Genomic DNA, 22,573 nt, shown 5'->3' on the forward strand with positions numbered 1-22,573 from the left:
CTGGAAAGTTCATGTAAGAGAGACTCGTATCATTCAGTAAATAGATCCCAATAGAAACATGTGACTCTATAATAACCAGTCATTCCCACTGCTGGAAAGTTCATGTAAGAGAGACTCATATCATTCAGTAAATAGATCCCAATAGAAACGTGACTCCATAATAACCAGTCATTCCCACTGCTGGAAAGTTCATGTAAGAGAGACTTATATCATTCAGTAAATAGATCCCAATAGAAACATGTGACTCTATAATAACCAGTCATTCCCACTGCTGGAAAGTTCATGTAGGAGAGACTCATATCATTCAGTAAATAGATCCCAATAGAAACATGTGACTCTATAATAACCAGTCAATCCCACTGCTGGAAAGTTCATGTAGGAGAGACTCAGTTCATTCAGTAAATAGATCCCAATAGAAACATGTGACTCTATAATAACCAGTCATTCCCACTGCTGGAAAGTTCATGTAGGAGAGACTCATATTATTCAGTAAATAGATCCCAATAGAAACATGTGACTATAATAACCAGTCATTCCCACTGCTGGAAAGTTCATGTAGGAGAGACTCATATCATTCAGTAAATAGATCCCAATAGAAACATGTGACTATAATAACCAGTCATTCCCACTGCTGGAAAGTTCATGTAGGAGACTCATATCATTCAGTAAATAGATCCCAATAGAAACATGTGACTATAATAACCAGTCATTCCCACTGCTGGAAAGTTCATGTAGGAGACTCATATCATTTAGTAAATAGATGCCAATAGAAACATGTGACTCTATAATAACCAGTCATTCCCACTGCTGGAAAGTTCATGTAGGAGAGACTCATATCATTCAGTAAATAGATGCCAATAAAAACATGTGACTCTATAATAACCAGTCAATCCCACTGCTGGAAAGTTCATGTAGGAGAGACTCAGTTCATTCAGTAAATAGATCCCAATAGAAACATGTGACTCTATAATAACCAGTCATTCCCACTGCTGGAAAGTTCATGTAGGAGAGACTCATATCATTCAGTAAATAGATCCCAATAGAAACATGTGACTCTATAATATCCAGTCATTCCCACTGCTGGAAAGTTCATGTAGGAGACTCGTATCATTCAGTAAATAGATCCCAATAGAAACATGTGACTCTATAATAACCAGTCATTCCCACTGCTGGAAAGTTCATGTAAGAGAGACTTATATCATTCAGTAAATAGATCTCAATAGAAACATGTGACTCTATAATAACCAGTCATTCCCACTGCTGGAAAGTTCATGTAAGAGAGACTCATATCATTCAGTAAATAGATCCCAATAGAAACGTGACTCCATAATAACCAGTCATTCCCACTGCTGGAAAGTTCATGTAAGAGAGACTTATATCATTCAGTAAATAGATCCCAATAGAAACATGTGACTCTATAATAACCAGTCATTCCCACTGCTGGAAAGTTCATGTAGGAGAGACTCATATCATTCAGTAAATAGATCCCAATAGAAACATGTGACTCTATAATAACCAGTCATTCCCACTGCTGGAAAGTTCATGTAGGAGAGACTCATATCATTCAGTAAATAGATCCCAATAGAAATATGTGACTCTATAATAACCAGTCATTCCCACTGCTGGAAAGTTCATGTAGGAGAGACTCATATCATTCAGTAAATAAATCCCAATAGAAACATGTGACTCTATAATAACCAGTCATTCCCACTGCTGGAAAGTTCATGTAGGAGAGACTCATATAATTCAGTAAATAGATCCCAATAGAAACATGTGACTCTATAATAACCAGTCATTCCCACTGCTGGAAAGTTCATGTAGGAAAGAATTTTATCATTCAGTAAATAGATCCCAATAGAAACATGTGACTATAATAACCAGTCATTCCCACTGCTGGAAAGTTCATGTAGGAGACTCATATCATTCAGTAAATAGATCCCAATAGAAACATGTGACTATAATAACCAGTCATTCCCACTGCTGGAAAGTTCATGTAGGAGACTCATATCATTTAGTAAATAGATGCCAATAGAAACATGTGACTCTATAATAACCAGTCATTCCCACTGCTGGAAAGTTCATGTAGGAGAGACTCATATCATTCAGTAAATAGATGCCAATAAAAACATGTGACTCTATAATAACCAGTCAATCCCACTGCTGGAAAGTTCATGTAGGAGAGACTCAGTTCATTCAGTAAATAGATCCCAATAGAAACATGTGACTCTATAATAACCAGTCATTCCCACTGCTGGAAAGTTCATGTAGGAGAGACTCATATCATTCAGTAAATAGATCCCAATAGAAACATGTGACTCTATAATATCCAGTCATTCCCACTGCTGGAAAGTTCATGTAGGAGAGACTCATATCATTCAGTAAATAGATCCCAATAGAAACATGTGACTATAATAACCAGTCATTCCCACTGCTGGAAAGTTCATGTAGGAGACTCATATCATTCAGTAAATAGATCCCAATAGAAACATGTGACTCTATAATAACCAGTCATTCCCACTGCTGGAAAGTTCATGTGGGAGACTCACATCATTCAGTAAATAGATCCCAATAGAAAAATGTGACTCTATAATAACCAGTCATTCCCACTGCTGGAAAGTTCATGTAGGAGAGACTCATATCATTCAGTAAATAGATCCCAATAGAAACATGTGACTCTATAATAACCAGTCATTCCCACTGCTGGAAAGTTCATGTAGCAGAGACTCATATCATTCAGTAAATAGATGCCAATAGAAACATGTGACTCTATAATAACCAGTCATTCCCACTGCTGGAAAGTTCATGTAGGAGAGACTCATATCATTCAGTAAATAGATCCCAATAGAAACATGTGACTCTATAATAACCAGTCATTCCCACTGCTGGAAAGTTCATGTAGGAGAGACTCATATCATTCAGTAAATAGATACCAATAGAAACATGTGACTATAATAACCAGTCATTCCCACTGCTGGAAAGTTCATGTAGGAGACTCATATCATTCAGTAAATAGATCCCAATAGAAACATGTGACTCTATAATAACCAGTCATTCCCACTGCTGGAAAGTTCATGTAGGAGAGACTCATATCATTCAGTAAATAGATCCCAATAGAAACATGTGACTCTATAATAACCAGTCATTCCCACTGCTGGAAAGTTCAGGTAGGAGAGACTCATATCATTCAGTAAATAGATCCCAATAGAAACAGCTGATGTGACTCTATAAGAAGATTAGAAGATTCCACAGATACCACAGAAAATGCCCCTTCCCACTCTTAGTAACTAAGTTTGTATATACTTGCCATTTTGCTACAAATGGCTATAAACTAAGAGGGTTATAACAATAAAATATTGTAATATTCACTAATATGTGAGCTCTGCTGAATTAATGAGCCTATTCTCTGTTGTTCCTTAGTTAGAATTCTAGGTTTACCAAATACTGAGCTTTTCAAAAACTGATTAATTTGTAGATATGAAAAAAAAGTAAACTTTCCAATATTATATTTAGCTTGAAGACTACCAAATGACTTATAGGGGCAGATTTACTAATGTCAGGGCCCGAAGGCACAATTTGGAGTGCGGACCAAGGAGGAAGCAAATAGGCAAACACAGTTCACGGTACAATGGATTAGGCAGAAGAATCGTCAGTTCAGGCAAAGGTCGGTCCAGGCAGCGAAGAATCAAGGTCGAGGTTTCAGGCAAAGGTCGAGAATCAAGAATCAATAATTAGAAAACACCCAGGAACTCTAGATAGAAGAACCTATACTCGGGCACTGAGAGAACCTTCTGGCGACCTTAAATAGGTGGATTTTCGCACCAAAACGCGCTAGATGACGTCACAGGACGTGCGCCAGAATATGCGCCAGCATCTGCACGTTTTGGACGCCAGCGTCTAAAGGTTAATACGCTGTGCGAAAACACCAGCGTAAATACGCTGCGCGAAAACGCCAGCGTCATGCTGGCGTCTGGCACCCGCATGGCCTCTTCTGGGCGCCGCCATCTTGGACGCGCCGAGGACGCCTTACAACTAAAGAGCGAAGTGGCTAATGCTAGTGACTTTTGGCCAGTGTTGCCATCTGCAGGGACATCGCCAATTCACTAACAAATGCAGGCGCCAATTCGCTAGTGAACGGGGCGTCACTAGCGGTCATTCGCAGAGACGACTTTTTGCTCTGGAGAGCGAACGTTACTCAGCAAATTCACTAAAATTACTGAATATTAGCTCTTTCGCCAGAGTTGGCTTCGCCACCTCAGACCAGTGAAGTTCTATAAAGCAGCTAGATCTTCAATCTTCAATTTCTCAATCTTCTGTCACTTACATCATATTCTGTGGGCTGAAAATGCATTAAAGTTCAAAAAATGCTGGCGACTTTTCCTTTTTTTAAGCAGGATTGGGTGCAAAAGTCCTAACTTACTTTTTTGGGTAAGAGGTTTTTGCCACACATTTTATTACATATGAAACATTCATTACAGTGGGCTCATGTGTAGGACATTAAATTTACCCTTTTGTCTTTATTAAGGTTCCCTGGACATGTGTAATATAAACCGGTAACTTAAACCATTTACACCAACATTTATAATAAAGACGTCCATACAACTTTAAATTTCCCGCCCTATGCAAATTGACCTAAGCACAAGATTGTTAGCAAAGTTTTGGTAGGCACAAATGAATGCTAGCGCATCTTCGCTTCGCACAGTCGAAGCAACGCTAGTGAAAAGTCACCAGAGTTCAACGCCCAGGACGAAACTTCGCATTTTAGTGAATTAGCGCATTCGTAGCGTATTTGTGCCCGGTGAAGTGGTGCGATGTGTTGCGAAGCTGATGCTGGTGAAAATTTGCCGTTAGTGAATCTGCCCCATAGAGTCTTGAAATTAGTCTGCAAAATATTTTATTCCTGTGGATCGTAGAAGGTATCTTGTATCTACAGTATACAGCCTTGGTTTAGGATGCATCCAAATCAGCTAAGAAAATTATCTTTGTGTAATCGATAAAATATCTATTTCCTGTTTAACTCATTGGGGAGAAATATTTAGATCAAAAAAACCTTTGTAGAACATTAAATGAATAGCTTGGAAATATTTTTTAAGTTTAGGGAGACCTAGACCCCCCTTCCCATTTGACCTAGTAAATACTACATTGGCAAATCGTGGTTAAGATTTATTTGCGTCATAAAAATTTACCCGGAATTGGAATAGGGACTCTTCGGAAAAGATACAAAAGGAGCAAAATTATCCTTTTTTTCACCAATCCACTCACTTATGTCCCTAGATATTTTACAGCTGATTGTTACTACTCAACCCCCCTAGACTTCCACCACCCTCCCTCCACACTGCCCAGTCTCTCCTGTGCTCCTTCACCTCTGTCACTGATGAGGAATCTCAAAGCTTCTGGCCTCTTCTCACCTTACCACCTGCCCGCTTGATCCAATTCCCTCAAAACTTCTCCTCAATACCAATCCTTGTCTAATCAAAGCCTTAACTCACCTATTTAATTTATCTCTCTCAACTGGACTGTTTCCTAAACATGCTCTTGTCACCCCCATTCTGAAAAAACCCTCTCTTGATCCCTCCAATCTTGACAACCTCCGACCTATCTCTCTGCTACCTTTCATCTCTAAACTACTTGAGCGGCTAGTCTACAACCGACTAACCTCATTCCTCTCTGACAATAACCTGCTGGACCCCCTACAATCTGGTTTTAAGCAACACTCCACTGAAACTGCCCTGACCTGACTAACTAATGACCTTTTAACCGCTAAAGCCAACAATCATTTCTCACTACTAATACTGCTTGATCTCTCAGCCGCATTTGACACTGTAGATCACCCTCTCCTCCTCCAGTCCCTCCATTCGCTTGGCCTTCGTGATACAGCCCTGTCCTGGTTTTCTTCTTACATCATAAATCGTTCCTTCAGTGTCTCCTACATCTGAGTATCATCTTCTCCCCTACCTCTTTCTGTTTGGGTTCCTCAAGGCTCTGTCCTGGGACCATTACTATTTTCCCTCTATACTTCCTCCCTCTGCAAATTAATAAATTTGTATGGTTTCCACTTTCACCTCTATGCTGACGATACTCAGATCTATCTCTCATCTCCTGATCTCAACCCAGAACTCCTAACTCGCGTCTCCTCCTGCCTTTCCGCTATCTCTACCTGGATGTCACAACACTACCTTAAGTTAAACCTCTCTAAAACTGAAATGGTTCTCTTTCCTCCAACTAACACCAGTAACATCCCGGAAGTATCCATCATAGTTAACAATTCCACTATCACCCCCTCTCCCCAGGCCCAGTGCCTTGGGGTTATCCTAGATTCTGCCCTGTCATTCATTCCTCATATCCAGTCACTTATTAAATCTTGTCACTTCCACCTAAGGAACATATACAAAATACGATCATTTATCACCCAAGATGCTGCCAAAATTCTTATTCACCCACTCGTCATATCACGTCTAGACTTCTGTAACTCTCTTTTAATTGGCCTTCCTCTCCAGAGACTGTCAGCTCTCCAGTCCATAATGAACACTGCTGCGAGGCTCATACACCTCAGCAACCGCTCCTCCTCTGCCTCGCCATTCTGTCAATCCCTGCACTGGCTTCCGTTACCTTTCAGAATCAAATTTAAATTAATGACCCTGACATTCAAAGCACTTCATAACTCTGCCCCACCCTACATCTCTGAACTCATCTCTACATATTCACCCAACCGCTTACTACACTCCTCTACTGACCTGCTACTCAACTCTTCTCTCATTACCTCCTCACATGCTCACATTCAAGACTTTGCAAGGGCTGCACCCCTCCTCTGGAACACTCTCTCCCATGGTCTGTGTGACTTTCTCCCAACCTTTCTGTTTCAAGAAATCTGTTAAAACGCACTTCTTTCGAGAAGCCTACCCTCACTCTGCTTAACTACCAAACGCAACACCACATACAGTACCACATTTCTCACCCACTTAATTCGATCTTGCCCACTCCCACACCTTGTGCATTACTCCCTTACCTTTAGAGTGTAAGCTCTTTCTGCATAGGGCTGTAAGGAGTTCTTACCTGGCGTCCCAAGATGGCGGAGTCCAAGATGGCGGCGTTCGCAGTTCTGTGACATCATGCCAGCATCAGAATATCCGCCAGCATCGGATTGGTCGCCGGCGCCTAAGCGCCAGCGTCAGAATAGACGCCAGCGCAAAGACGCCAGCGCGAAGACGCCAGCGTCATGATGCCACTGCGTCTGTTTTGGCGCCAAAGGAGGCCTATAAAAGATGCTGAAGCACTGCAGACTGTGCCCTACTATAGGTTCTTCCTCGTGAGTTCCTGGGTGCGCTTCCTGTGATTATCATTTCTGATCCTGTGTATTGACCTTTGCCTGATTTCGTATTCTGAACCTTTGCTGCCCGAACCGACCTTATTGCCTGGACTTTGACCACTCTCTTTCTATACCCTTGCCTGTACCTCGAACTATTGGATTGGTGCTTCCTCCTAGGTCCGCTACTCCTGGCTGAGCCTTTGGGCCCCTTACAAGGGCCTTCCTCACCTTTTGTACCGGTATTGATTGTGATGTATGTAACTCCATATGTTCTATATACAGTATATAATTCATGTGATTTAGTTGTATAATCACATTTACTTTACAGTGCTACGCAATATGTTGGCGCTATATAAATACATGTTAATAATAATAATACCAGTTAAATTATACGAAACCTTTAACTGAAATAATACTCTACCAGCAATCCAAACACCTTAAATAACTCCTGGAGAGATAAAACTGGGTTAAGCGCTAGTATAACATCATCTGCAAATAATGACATTGTCTAATTCTCCGTATAAACATTTATCAGTTGATTTTGTCTAATGGTTTCCTCAAAGGGTTTCATTAAAAGGGCAAATTAATTAATGGGGATAATGGGCATCCCTGTCTAGTTCCATTAGTCAAAGGAAAATGTCCTGAGGTAAATTCACTAGCCAGAATGTTATCTGTAGGACATATATAAAGAACTAGTAATGATTAGTAAACTAACACTGAGCACGAATACTTGGGCAATAATAAATGGGCCCCTTAACCTTTGTGTCATTGTACTTAGCACAATGTTTGCCCTCCCTGTGTTGACTTTTCTGTAGTGTAAAATTGTACTGCAGAGCTATATACAGTTTGACAGGGTGTTTGGAAAACACCACTGACTTGCAGGAAAGTACATGGAAAAGAGTACATTTAAACTACAAGATAGGTGTTGTAGAGAGATACTCAGCTCAGGTAGGGTTAATATCCCCTCTCAGCCAGGTAATTAAGTGTCAGCTGAGAGAGGATCTACCTGGCAATGTAAAAGGGCTGTGTGAGCACAACTCAGGGCTCTCCAGAAGGAGCTTTGCTGCCAGCAAGAGAGTTCCAGAGCTTGGAGCCTAAATCCCTTGTGGGGAAAGAAAGAGAAAAGGACTGGGAGTCCCAAGAGAGTAAGCCAGCAGGGCTGAGTGTGAAGCCCAAATGCTCTGAAGTTCCAGAGGGTGAGAGTTTCCCTTGATGGTAAGCGACCAAAGGGGGGGGGAACCCTAAGTGTTTTGCAGTGTATTTGCTGAACTGTACCCTGCATGTTCTACAGTGAAGATGTTGAACTGTAACCTGAACATTTTTCTGTTGCCTTTTTGTTGGGAATGTCCAGTGCTTAATAAACCTGTGTTTTGTCCTAAACCTTGGTGTCCCTGTCTCTAAGCTCCAAATCCTACGCTACCTGCCTACCAAACGCCAATTCCCCCAAAAAGTGCATATGCAGGTCAGTGGTATGTCACAACAGTTATCCATGCAAAGGCTGACAGTAAGGAGGGACACACGTTTATGGTAAGGGTTAGGTCAGAACCTGTTCTGCAAACAAATAAATGGAACTACCAGCCATTGGGCATTTATTTACGTAAGACAGGGAAGGTATTTAAACTGAGCCCAGGGTAAGAAGATACAGAGAACAGGTTTGCACCAGCAAGGTGAGATCTCTACATTTCTTATTTATTACATTTATTCTGGTCATTTCTTATCTCAGGGGGTTGATGATAAAATCATAAAAACAACTGAGGCAATGCAGTGATAAAACTGTAGTCAGAGTCATTTTAGTGTCCCAGAAACAATAAGACCTTATACATTAGCAGAATCCCCTCGCGTAACCCTGTTTTGCTCCTGAGGGATTTATGGACACAGAGAAATGGGGAAAGAATATGGGCTGAAATAAAGAAGGGGATGAAAAAATAGCAAGAAATGACTTGGGGTGACATGAATGGGAAGAGAACTAAATGGAGATGGGAATTGCACAAGGGACTAGGCTGACCTTCTCTGAACAATCAGCCCTCCAAACCCCCTGCCCTGTGGGCTGGTATTCTCCCAAGGAAAGCAGAAACCTGCACCGACCAACAATTTCAAACACAGAATTTGTGGTCATTTAACACTATACAACGGTGTAGGGACTAGGTAAACTGAAATATAAATATTTATGGAATCTGTGCATTTTCCACAGATATGAAATACAGGGGGGTTCTGAAGACAGTGAGATGCAAAGATAGTGGGGGGTTGGGTGTCACTGGTATCATTGGGGTACAATGAGAAAATCATAACTTTATACAAAGAGTTAGAATCAATGAAAAGTGAACAGTCAGAACAGACTCACCAAACAAGATGACATTAACATTCTGGTGTCTCCCCATAGAATGAAGTGCATGGTGGTTCTGTTGGCGTGTGCAGCTGCTGGGTTGGCACAGTCATGTGCCCCCCAGCCAGGAGGTAGGCAATTCTTCTTGTTTCCCTTTCACATTTAATTTTTTTTTAATATGGTTTCTTGTTTTTGACTAGTGTCCACATGTCTGGCAGCATGTCTCATTGTGCTACAGTGTCTGCATACTTCTGGTTATGCATGAGCAGCCTTTTGTGCCACGATGAGTGTGTGTGAATGCCCAATGTCTGGATCTGAAAATGCCAAGCTTTGCTGGGTTTGTCCCCTCACTAGTGCCAAGGTTTATAGGGCTAAGATTTGTGCACGTGTTCCCGTGTTTTGCCCATGGTGAACCAACCAAACTTTGCACCAGGGCTGTTATACATGTATATGAGCTGGTGTTCCTGTAAATAGGTCAGGATTGTGCCATTGAAGGTTTAGTGGGTGTATAGCTTGTGTAGGGACCTTGCGAGTCAGACATTTTTCCAGGCAGTTTCCCCTTTCTATTTTTGGACACCTAAAGTGGTCCTTTAGATCCGCCCAGGCAGCTATGTCTCCCTTCCTGGGTCCAGGTAATTTGGTTTAGTTATGGGTTGCCCACTAGGAGACAGCAAGTATAAAGGGGTATAGCACAATGTGCTCAAGGTCTTTCCTGGGATCTCACCTCTCTGAGAAGTTGTTAAAGGCCCAAGGTTGGTCAAGATTTAGAAAAGGATTTAGGATAGTAAGTTTTGTCATAGTTGCTCTAGGCGTAAGAGGAAGATTGGGGAAGGCAGTGAGCAGCTTCTGCTCCAACAAGAAGGAATAGTGGGGTTAGGAACCCGAGGTGTGTGAGCCAATTGTGCAGAGGTTTCAGTGGGTGAGTTGAGGACCAGTTAGGGTACCAAGATACAAGACCACAGGCTGAGAATCTCTGTGCACAGAACTTAAAGGGCCTCCAAATCTCTTCATGTCAACTGTTATTTGTTGTAATAGACTGTTCGGTTATCTGAATCTTTTGATGAAAAGAGTAGTATCTAAGGTACCAGGAGTTGCAGGGAGTTACTCATGTACAAGTAGGCCAATGGCCCAATACAAGCAGATACTGTATAGACCTGGTCACACACAATAATTCACACAGCTAAAGCGCACTCAAGGGTGTGCCGGCCTTTACTGATTCCAATGTACTTGACTGTTCATATGTCATGTTTTTGGCTACTGGTTTTAAACAGCCTTAGTATTCACATTGTATCACTACTTGGAGCAGATTCTCTATGATTTACATCTAGGCAGGACATTTGTTGACATTATTTGCTTCTCCAAAACATAATACTTTGCAAGTGTCAGCTCCTGTAGGCAAGGATTTGGCAAGCTAGAGCTCCTGTGTGCCAAAGCAAAGTGTTTATTACTTGGAGGTATTGTCTGTAATGTTTGTCATTGTTACACCTTCAGTCTCAAACATATTTCTTTATTGCAGGTATATTTTCTTTATGAGTCAAGGGAGTTCCCACAGGTTTACTAGACTTTATAAGAGATTTGTTCAGCTCTGACTCACCTAGTTTTATTATTCAACACCCCTTGTGGTTCCATACAGTGATACTGATACTTTCTCCCAATCTTTATGGCTGGTATCAGTTCTGGGAGTGTCGGTGGCTTGAGGCACAAGAAGTTTTTATTACGTGTTTTTACCTATGTCCCAACTTCAGAGATCAGTTTTTGAAATGTCCAAGTTCTGTATTTGTCTTGTTTTTGGGAATGGCAGATTCCATTGATTTTTTGGTGCCAGTTTATTTTTTGTAGTTGGTTTTCTTTTGCCTTCACAAGCCTTTGGCTTTCATAGCACAGACTTTTGTTTTTTTTTAGTTGGTTCATTAATTTAGTGAGCTGATGAAAAAGTTTTATTATGATTCCCACTACTTGGGCATTGCTTGGCATATCCCATAGACGTGTACTGGCATGTTTGGACTTGGGAGAAAAGGAATTTACAAATACAGGTAATGGACCCGTTATCCAGAAACCTGTTATCCAGAAACACCTGAATTATGGAAAGGTTGTCTCCCATAGACTCCATTTTATCCAGATAATCCAAATTTGATAAAAAATGATTTCCTTTTTCTGTGTAATAATAAAACAGTCGCTTGTACTTGATCCCAACTAAGTTATAATTAATCCTTATTGGAGGCAAAACCAGTCTATTGGCTTTATTTCATGTTTATATGATTTTCTTGTAGACTTATGGTATGGAGAGCCAAATTACCAAAAGATCCGTTATCCAGAAATCCCCAGGTCCCGAGCATTCTGGATATCAGGTCCCATACCTGTAATAATAAAACAGTCGCTTGAACTTGATCCCAACTTAGATATAATTAATCCTTATTGGAGGCAAAACCAGCCTATTGGGTTTATTTATTGTTTATATGATTTTCTAGTAGACTTAAGGTATGAAGATCCAAATTACAGAAAGATCCTTTATCTGGAAAACCCCAGGTCCTGAGCATTCTGGATAAGAGGTCCATACCCGTATAAGATAAAATTAAATTCCTATTTTCTTTTTATATTTATAACGAGTGGAAAAATTAGATTAGTCTTGAAATCCTCCTGTATAAATTATTAATTCCTCTTGCTTTGTTCATAATGTTTTAGTATTCTCCATGCTTTTGTCATTTTTTACTTTAATACATTTCTCTTATAGACATTCAACTTATTGCTAAAATCAAACTATTTGGTATCAATCAGCTAATTTACCAGGACAAGCTAGTCAACACCGCACTGGATTTTTCCAAACAAATGGGTGCAAGTCCCTCTATGTTGGAGAAAAGTTTATTTTCCTCAAATTGAATCTCGTCCATGAGTTTTCACTTGATAAACCATGAGATAACTTTTTCTCACTGAATTGAATCTGGCCCTTGGTCACTAACATAAGAGATAAATACAATAATATTTCCTGATAAATAAAATGCTTTCCTGGTCTTTCAGAAATGTCTCCTTTGCTATTGATCAATCAAGTCAAATATTTACTGACACTTTGCCTTTTTACACTTGTCGTAGAATGTGAAAAGAATGGATTTCCTTCCCAACCTTTGCCCCCACAAATTCAACTATTTATTTTCAGAACCAAACAATTTAATTTCTCTTTTTAGCACAAAATCTGGCAAAATCCGGTGCCGTCAGGCAAAGCTCCATCTATTCGGCCCTTTACCCAGCTGAAAAGGCAATTGATGGCATAAAAGAGACAAATTCATTTACACGCCCTTGTGCCATTACTGCATATGAGAAAGGAGCATGGTGGCAGGTGGATCTGAGGAATTCCTACAAAGTTGGTTCTGTGGTCATAGTGAACAGAGGAGACTGTTGCAGTGACCGGCTGAAAGGAGCTGAGATTCGTGTTGGAAACTCGGCAAATAATAACAACCAAGTGTAAGTCCTAAATACATCCATTAGTGTTCCCTAAGTATTCTCTGTCCACAGGGACATCATTAGAAAGAAAGGTAACCATTAATGATTCAGGAATTGTGTCTAACATAAGCTCTGCATTTACTTTAGCCTCTATAATGCCTTCTTGCATTTCCTACACTCACTAGAGGGAACCACCAGTCTGGAGGCTTTAAAGACACTACAGACTGCTCCTCATGCATAGTTAAGGACCAAAGTGCATTAGTAGAATAAACCCTGATGGAAGATGAATTTCTCGGGGTGAGCAGCTATCATTCTCTCCCATATCTTAGGAGATAAAGATGTGGGTGATTTAGGTTCCTGGGTAACTATACATAGATAATACAAATAAGGTGTATGCTGGTCAGCAGTAGGGAGGACACAAATAGACCAAGGTCTACCACTTTGGATAAAAAGGGAACTGGGTGGCTGTGTAAGTGCATAAAGAGGGATTATATTAAAGAAGGGTTCTCCAATGAAGCAGCTCCACTATTCAAATTCAGACTTTGCTCCATTTTTATAGATCAAATTCAAAGGCAAATAACCTTTATTAAGAGAGAGTCTTGTAACAAGATTGACAAACTTGGACCAAGGAGCTTGACCTGAGAAACAGACAAAGCACACAAGATCCTTTGAGTGGGAGAAACAAGAGGTCATTTTTGAAGCAGTGAAATAATAATTATTCTTTCCATCCAAATTGATATTGTTCCTGCCTACTTATAGAGCTGCCGCTAGAGTTAGAGGGAAGTAAACTGCTGCCTGAACTGGTGGAAATGTTGGAGGCATCTCTGCCCAGGTTTTCATTTTATAAAATGACTCCAAAAATCAACAAACTTTTGAAATGTGGCCATTGTTTTCACTCTGACATGTTATGAAGTAGCCCCTTGTTTACAGGAGTAGCTTAAAGGTTTGAGAAACAAATAAAATCACATGTGGGATCCACTAGAGAAGTTCTATAAATATTTATATCTGTAGACAAAGGTTATAGCTGCTTTTGTAAGAATTGCTCAGCATACAGCTAGCCATACATGGGCCTATGAAATCTTCAGGCTTAATCCGTAAGTATGGCACCTGTCCAATTGATATCTGGCCAAAAAAGAGCCATGTATCTACTGGCCAGGTTTGAAAATCTCACTGTGTGAGGCCCACATTGGTGCGGTGATGTGTTCTTTGAGACTCTTGCTGATTGCCTTTTTCTACCCGTGAGCCACATTCAAATGTAATAAAAAGTCGGAGAGCAACATAAGCATGCAAAAAGTCCCTTGGGTGTCAAATATCGGCTGTGACTGAGGAGGAGTCTGAAGGAGACTTTATTTGCCTTCAAGCAAAAAATTCAAAAAGAAGCACCTGATTTGAGGTCACTGAGACCAACATCCAATGGGTTGGTGAAAAACATGTTGCTCAAGAGCTACTGGTTGGGGATTTCTGGTTTAAGGCACAAGTAAAAAAGTAAGGCTAAAATAAAGAATATTCATATGCCATCACTTTATTTACTGGCTATTTCCATTTTTGTTTCCTGTTACCATAGATGTGCCACCATCACCAACATCTCCCAAACCACCATCACTGTATGCTGTAACGGGATGGAGGGTCGCTATCTGAGCATTGTTATTCCCGGGCGGAATGAATATCTCCAACTCTGTGAAGTGGAAGTTTATGGGGAAGAATCTAAAAATGAAGGACAAAAGCTTTGTTGGTAGCCACACGTTACATTAGTGAGGGGTCTCCAGCAGAAATCAAGAGAAAATAAATATAATATATCTGTAGTGTTTGGTGTGTTGGTGAAAATGTGCTGCTTTTTTCTAGTACTTTTAGGGCTACTCAGCATTAAATGACAATAAATAAACTGATTAGAAAGTAAAAAATACTATTTTGTTTGTTTGTGATAAGGAGTTCTGTAGGGGGCACGTTGTTGTCCTACACAGAGAATAAGGGGGAATATGTTAATAACACAGAGGGCAAGATTTACAAGACTTACTAATATAACTAAATACTGAGTAATGACCTATAAACAGTTATAAACATCAGTGAAGCTCAAATCCTGCGGATAACTTTCTATTATTCCATTAAGACCTTGTGAGCAGAGAAAACAATTAACCTGATGATCACAGTCATTCCTTATTCACCTTTTTTGACATGAAAACATTTCCAAGACCAATCAGTCCTAACAGTATTTGTATAAATAGTAAGTTGGAAAAATTGGGCAATGTGACCAAAGTAGAAGTTCTTCTATTTCAGCATTTTACAAAGAGGGGCCCATAAGGACTATAAGGCAATTGGCAGAGGAAGAGTTTTGCTATTCATAGAGCAGATGTGGGCTGGGGTCAGAAGCAAAGCTGCCTGATTACCCCTAGTGCCGATAGGTTTCTTGGGGGGCATTGTACTGATAGATTATACCGCAAAGTACCACAGTGCCATATATTGTTGGTTGCCCAAAAGAGGGGATGGAGGGTCGAGGGACCGAGGGGAGGGAGGAGAGAGCAACAGAGGGGAAGGCGAATGACAGAGGGGAGGGAGATGAGGGAGACAGAAGGGAGGGAGTTGAGAGAGACAGAGGGGAGGGAGCGAAAGGGACAAAGGGAAGGCGGTAGGAACGAGTGACAGAGTGACTGCTCCATATTTGTATGGCATTGCCCAGAACTGTTTCTACAGACATGTATTGTCTCAACTGAAACTTGTTTAAGCCACAAATTAGACAGCTATTGCAATGTGTTTTCTATCCCCCAGCCCTTGTGTGGTTTCAGTTCTAGTCCTCCCAGTGTCCTCTAGTGCAACAATATTGGGGAATTTTTACTTTTACTGATAAGAATACTTATTGCGCTGAGAATCTGTAAATATATTAAGAGTCCAAACCTAAATGTACTTAAACCTCCTGGTTCCCCATCACTGAATGAGTGACAAAATAGGTGGTGCATGAGGCACTTATAGAGGTGGGTGATACAGAAGCTCCATGGACTGGGAATCAACGAGAAAAGAAAAGTCAATGTAGGGATTTAGTAATAATATTTTCTGCATTTTCCAGTTGAAGTAAAATGAATATGGTCCACTGGGGGGCAAATCGGCCCCCTATGGGCATGGGAGAGTGGCAGGACTTTGACAACATTTGAAGTCACGATACCCTCCACCCTTGCAGTCTAAACAGGAGTGGTTCATTATTTTGTCAAGACTTCACCCGCAATGACTTTTCTGAGTTGATTTTTTGACATATTCGTTTGTGGATGGGAGTTAGGTTGACTTTGTTTTTATAAAAAAAATTAGATATATTCAAGTTTTAGTAAATACCACCCTGGGAGTTGCTATGGTACAATTGCACTTCATCTATCTATATCTCTACAAGTGGGTCCAACATGGGACTGACAGGGTCAATTGAGCACCCCAGCAAATTCTGACGCAATAGGAAAAAGACAAAGAAATACGCCGCCAGAAATATTTTGTGGTTCTTCATTCCCTGAACAATACTTATTCCAATAGCTGATAGTGTATTTGAGTGATAGGCATGATAGCCAATGATGCAACAGTAAAGCTTGGGGGCAAGTGTCCTAAGAGTTGACATAAGGGCAGCCGTTTTAGATAGAGAGCTGCGAATGTGAAAGGTGGAAGGAGCTTTGTGAAGGTTTGTGTTGTGAGTACAAATATAGCTAGAGATGGAGATCAAGTCACCACAAGTTGACACTGGGAGGCAGTATATGAGGCTTGGGGTATTTGTAGAAAAGTTAGACAAGAACAGAGAATGCTCTTTGGTATTGTTCTGTGGCCTATATGAGAGACAGAGGTTCTGGAGGATCTGGGTGGTGGGTGCCCACATTGACTGGGGAAAAATCTCCTGAGAGAGAGAGAGAGAGAGAGAGAGAGAGAGGCGGGGGGGGATTGGTGGCAATAATTCCTAAAAGTAATGAGGAGTCAACCATTGAGACAGTTCCAAGCTGGGAAGGGTGTGAGGAGCAGGGTCCTATTTATATATATATGGGCACCCAAGAGTCTGTGCATAAGGTGGCAGCTTTAGGGGGCAGCCCTCAGGTGCCTATATAATTGATCATTCTTTTAAGAAAAATAAAAACCAGCTAAGCAGCCACTAGCGATTATCTGCATAAATGCGGGATGGAGCTGCAGGTGGTGAGGGGTCAGCAGGCAATTTCTAATGGACTTGACATGACTCATGGCAGAAGTGATATTATGCCTAGTGGATGACACTCACAGCTGGGGGTGCAGTTAGGTCCAGTACTTAGGGTGGCATTGGATCTAAATACACTGCTGATGAGGAAGCTACATCTGGGCAAGAAGAGGAAGATGCACCCCTAGTGACCATGCTCCTCCCAAAATCAGTATGGAGGAGGAAAAGGATTTTGGGGCCTTCCAGGAATAGCACCAACATATTTATATCTGTGTCATGATTGCAATGGGCCATAAACCTCTATGTCAATTAAACTTGTGGCTATATTATACTGGATGGTGGCTACACTATATTCACCTTAATCTAACCAATCCAGATGAAGTGAAGCAACAGGAGGACTGGGAGAACCTCTGATCAACTGTGCTCTAGTGGTGGTATAGACACACTATTCAGGACAGTGGCGTAACTAGATATTACTGGGCCCCACAGCAAATTATTTTTCAGGCCCCCAAAATGTTGGTTGACTTGTTTCTCCAATATTTATTGAAATTGTATATGAATTAGGGCCTCATGGGGCCCCTATACCTCCTGGGCCCCCCTGCAGCCGCAGGGTCTGCTTCCTCTATAGTTACGCCCCTGATTCAGGACATGTTGATTTATTGCAAATCAGTGCCAAAAGTTAAAACTTTAAATATGTTTGAGATGAATATTAAGGTTATACTCAGTGTTATGAATGAACAAATTTTTTTTTCTTTCCTCAGGAACCACTGTGCCCTGGAAGACCTATGGAGGGGCTACTGAAGTGAATGTTAAATGTAATGTGTATTTTATGTTCTAATATTGTTCCTTTCCATTGGTGTTGTAAAGCGCCCAAATCGCGGAGAGTGATTTCAACAGTGTACAATAACTTTTTTGTCCTAACTGACACAGGTTTCGTATGCACAATTATGGCAAGAGGACATAGGCTGTCAAATAGGTTTAGACGACTGGGAAGTAATTGGTCTAATATCAAGAAATCTTCAAGGAATGTCTCACTCCTGGAAACAAATTAAAAGGTTTTACTCCGGTGGTACTTGGTCCCCGCACGTATAGCGCGATTTATACCTTCAGCTGATGATAGATGTTTTAGAGGTTGTACCCACAAGGGCACTATGTATCATATTTGGTGGCTATGTCCTCTAGTTCAAAGATTTTGGATAAGAATATATAATATGATTAATTCCATTTTTAATATACCTATTCCAAAACACCCTAGCACGGCCCTATTATGTAAAAAACCTGATGCTTTCACGTCAAACCAATTCCAACTTTTCCTGTTGATAATGACGGCTGCAAAACAAACAATCGCAAAGGCTTGGAAAACCAGGTATATCTCTATTGAGGTCGCGAAGGGTAAAATTGATTGGATAATGGTCCAGGAGAAGATGTCAAGCATCTTACTAGATACTCACCAGAAATACCTGTTGGTTTGGTCCCCTTGGATTGAATATAGATTTGGTACTAATTATCCGACTGCCTTTCTAAGCATTTGAACCGTTACCACTGTCTTATCTCACTTGTAACTATTTTTATAGGATTTTCAGGACTTGTCTGCTAGTTCAATGGTTTGATGTAACTTCACGAGGAGACTATATGGTATATTGGAAGACTCAATCTGTACTGTCTCTTAATGTGCTACTGTAAGCTACTGTCAACTTTGTTTATTTTATGTAAACTCAATAAAAATATTGGAATATAATATTGTTCCTTTCTGGAGTGAAAGTAAATCCACTAGGGGGAGAAATTAAGGGACTGGCAAATTATTTATCCTTTAGTGTTTGTAGGCAGTCCCCTTGGTTGAGTTAGTAGACTGCTAAGATGGGTCCTTAAATACAGTTGGGAGGGGATAATAATGTTCCTGTGTGAGGTATAGGTGAGTGTATACTCCTGTAGTTCCATTGTTGATCAGGAGTGGTTAGTGTTCTAACATATTTAGGTAGAAGCTCATAAGGTTCAGTCCATTCTCTTTGTGGATTTTACCTGTGCAGGCAGCTGGGACATCATTGGAGCCTAGGCAACAGTGAGCCTAATAAGTGGCCTGAGCTCCACCAATGAGGTTTATAAGGATTAGAGTCCTGGGTTTACTACCCAAGAGTAGGGATCTAAGTATACAGACCTAGGGATAGATGTTGACCTGTTTAGGTTCCACTTGAGAGGTCCAAAACTGGGGTTGACACTTTTGAGTTGACTATCCATTGTCTGTCATTGGCCCCTGATGGGCAATTACTGTGGAAAAGTTTATTGTGAGTGATCTGGATATATTCCTGCAATAAAAAGTTATTTTCTACTTTACTTATGTAAAATTATAGTTCTCCAACACTCTGCCTTCAGCATTTGTGAGGACCCACTCCTGAGATTTAAAGTTGCATGCAAGTCATTGGCAGTGGCTACGGTATGATAGCTCTTCAACTATTTATATCCCTACACCAGCAAGCATAGGAGTTAAGTGCACGTTGTGTCTGCACCAATGAAGTGCCATCAGTTGCAGTTCTTTGCCTGAGCAAACAAGTTTAATGTGGGTGGTTTGGGTTTGTGAAAATCTGCAAATTGTAGTTGGAGCTTTATAGATGTAGGAGACTGACCCCATTTATTGTGCAATCACATGAAGCTTGACCACTATTGGGCCCCTTAGTTTTTGGAGGGAATAATGTTCCTAATGTTCTTAGTAAACAAGTCAAGTTCAGTTATAAGGACCACTGGTGCCCGTTATTGTGAAATACTAAAGATTGTAGTTGCACCCCACCCTGCCCCCACACCATTGCGAGGACCCTCACCTGATCACATTGGGGCAAATTCACTAAGATGCGAAGTTGCGCCAGGCGCAACTTCACCGCACTTCGCCGCACTTCGCCCTACACATGTGCCCACTGTCTAGGTAAGTTGCCATGAGTCAGGAAATGTAGGGGGAAGGAAGGGGAGCCCCAAAAAATTTTCGATCTTTTTCAGCCTATCAGCCATCATGTAGAAAACACGCCAGCGTTTTTTGGGACTTTTTTGACTTTTTTTTAAACAATCCCTATCTACTCTATTGCGCTTCGCCAGGTCTGAGGTGGCGAAGGAAGTCTAGCGTAAAAGGTAGCGTTCAGTACACTGCACAAGTTAGTGAATTTGCATAGTTTCGCCGCTAGCAAAAATTCGCCTGGCGTAAGGTTGCAAAGTAACACTAGCGAAACTACGCCAGCAATCGTTAGTGAATTTGCGCAGTAGCGAAAATGCCAAACGCTAGCGAATTAACGCTAGCGTTCGGCGCTTCGCGGCTTAGTGAATTTGCCCCATTGAGTCTCTCCCGGAGCAAACGTAGAGTAAAGCTGATAGTGTGAGTAAAGGTGCCGCTCCAATAGCCTTACATAGAAAATCTTGTGTTTTGGTTATTGTCTTGTTTGACTCAGATCCATTGGTGCCATGTTTATGTCTGACTTCTGAATGTGTTCCTTAAAACTAGGGATGCACCAAATCCACTATTTTGAATTCGGCCGAACCCCCGAATGCTTCACTACAGATTCGGCCTAATACCGAACCGAATCCAACCCCTAATTTGCATATGCAAATTAAGGGTGGGAAGGGGAAAACTTTTTTTACTTCCTTGTTTTGTGACAAAAAGTCACGAGATTTCCCTACCCGTCCCTAATTTGCATATGCAAATTAGGATTTGGATTCGGTTTGGCCGGGCAGAAGGATTCGGCCGAACCGAATTCTGCTGAAAAAGGCCGAATCCTGGCCAAATCCCGAACCGAATCCTGGATTCGGTGCATCCCTATTTAAAACTGTACTGGGGTGTAGTTCATACATTCCTCCTGCCGGCCTTTCCCTCTTTCTATCACCTCTCACATTTCTCTGTGTTTCAGTATCAGCTTGTGACTTTCCTGCTACTTGCAAAGTATCTTTCCTGGGACCAGTTCAGGTTCGGATATAGTTCTGCTTAGATTATTGCAGCTGTTTGTATAATACTAGCCCTTAGTTCTTGTAGCTACAGGTATGGGACCTGTTATCCAGAATGCTCGGGACCTGGGGTTTTCCGGATAACAGATCTTTCCGTAATTTGGGTCTTCATGCCTTACGTCTACTAGACATTCATGTAAACATTAAATAAAGCCAATAGTCTGGTTTTGCTTCCAATAAGGATTAATTATATTTTAGTTGGGATCAAGTACAAGCTACTGTTTTATTATAACAGAGAAAAAGGAAATCATTTTTAAAAATTTGGATTATTAGGATAAAATGGAGTCTAATTCGGAGCTTTCTGGATATCGGGTTTCCGGATAAGGGATCCTATACCTGTATATGTCTGCCATACCTCTGCATTATCTTCCTTGTCCCTTTGTCATTTTTGAATCTGTTTATTGTTACCCCTTATAAACACAAGAGTGAACAATTTGCATCAGCTGCTCTAGGGATAGTAATTGGTTTCATTGTACAGGGTCCCTGCACAGCACCCGGACTTACAAGGTATTACAATATGGAGGTATAATTGCTTCTCCACACCTCCTGCTAAACTTAGTGGAGACTTAGGGTAGGACTACATGGGCGTTTTCGGCGCGATCCAACGTGCTGCTCAAAAACACAGGCGTCACGTCCAGGCCCGGACTGGCAATCTGTGGGTTCTGGCAAATGCCAGAGGGGCTGCTGTAAGTTGCCATAGAGAGTCACTGTATATTGGGCTGGTGGGAGGCTGTTTGGGCTGCTGGGTGGCCTGTTTGGGCCTCTGTGTACCTGAAATGCCGGGGCCTATTTTGAATCTCAGTCCAGGCCTGGTCACGTCGGATGCAACAGAAATAAGGTAAGCGATGGAAATGTCAGATGGTGTTGCATCATTGATCCGATGTGACACGACTGTCGGATGCAGATTCAGTGTGCAGCGTCTGCATCTGACAGTCGTGTCGCGCCGGATCAACGCTGCAACTTCATCCGACAATTCTGTTACTTACCTTATTTTCTGTTGCATTCGTCATGACGCCTGCGTTTTTGAGCAGCGCGTTGGATCACGCCGAAAAAAGCCAGTGTAGTCCTACCCTAAACACTAAGTTTAGCAGGAGGTGTGGAAAGGCAATTATACCTCCATATTGTAAAGCATTTACCTTGTAAGTCCGGGGGCTGTGCAGGGACCCTGTAGTCCTACCCTTATAAGAATTGCGAGTAATTGTGAAATCACACCTTGATATTATTTGCTTTATAACTATAATAACTGTTTGGTTGAATTGATAACTCTATATACTGTAAGTCCTGCAAGAAAATCTGTTTTTGGCACATACTCCCTTGTTTTTTGTGTTTGACGGCACTGTGCCCCCCTGCAAAATTGTCTTACTATCACAAACGAGAAACAGGTTTA

General features: G+C 41.3%; 1 protein-coding gene across 1 annotated transcript; it reads left to right on the plus strand.

Annotated features, from left to right (window-relative positions):
* The first annotated feature begins 8,928 nt into the window (after positions 1-8,928).
* On the plus strand, positions 8,929-14,893 carry LOC108719477 (pentraxin fusion protein-like). Its single transcript, XM_018268334.2, has 4 exons — positions 8,929-8,970; positions 9,684-9,757; positions 12,806-13,082; positions 14,626-14,893. Exons 2-4 carry the CDS (start codon positions 9,685-9,687, stop codon positions 14,795-14,797), a joined length of 522 nt encoding a protein of 173 aa, XP_018123823.1. The 5' UTR covers positions 8,929-8,970; position 9,684; the 3' UTR covers positions 14,798-14,893.
* The last annotated feature ends 7,680 nt before the right edge of the window (positions 14,894-22,573 follow it).

This window comes from Xenopus laevis, chromosome 6L, assembly GCF_017654675.1.
Source record: "Xenopus laevis strain J_2021 chromosome 6L, Xenopus_laevis_v10.1, whole genome shotgun sequence".
Classification (NCBI taxonomy): domain Eukaryota; kingdom Metazoa; phylum Chordata; class Amphibia; order Anura; family Pipidae; genus Xenopus; species Xenopus laevis.

Bases quoted from the DNA above. Each gene is read 5' to 3' on its own strand.
- LOC108719477 (XM_018268334.2), top strand. From the start codon at position 9,685: ATGAAGTGCATGGTGGTTCTGTTGGCGTGTGCAGCTGCTGGGTTGGCA. The intron at 9,758-12,805 runs GTAGGCAATTCT...TTCTCTTTTTAG, and splicing joins ATGTGCCCCCCAGCCAGGAG to CACAAAATCTGGCAAAATCC. The intron at 13,083-14,625 runs GTAAGTCCTAAA...CTGTTACCATAG, and splicing joins GCAAATAATAACAACCAAGT to ATGTGCCACCATCACCAACA.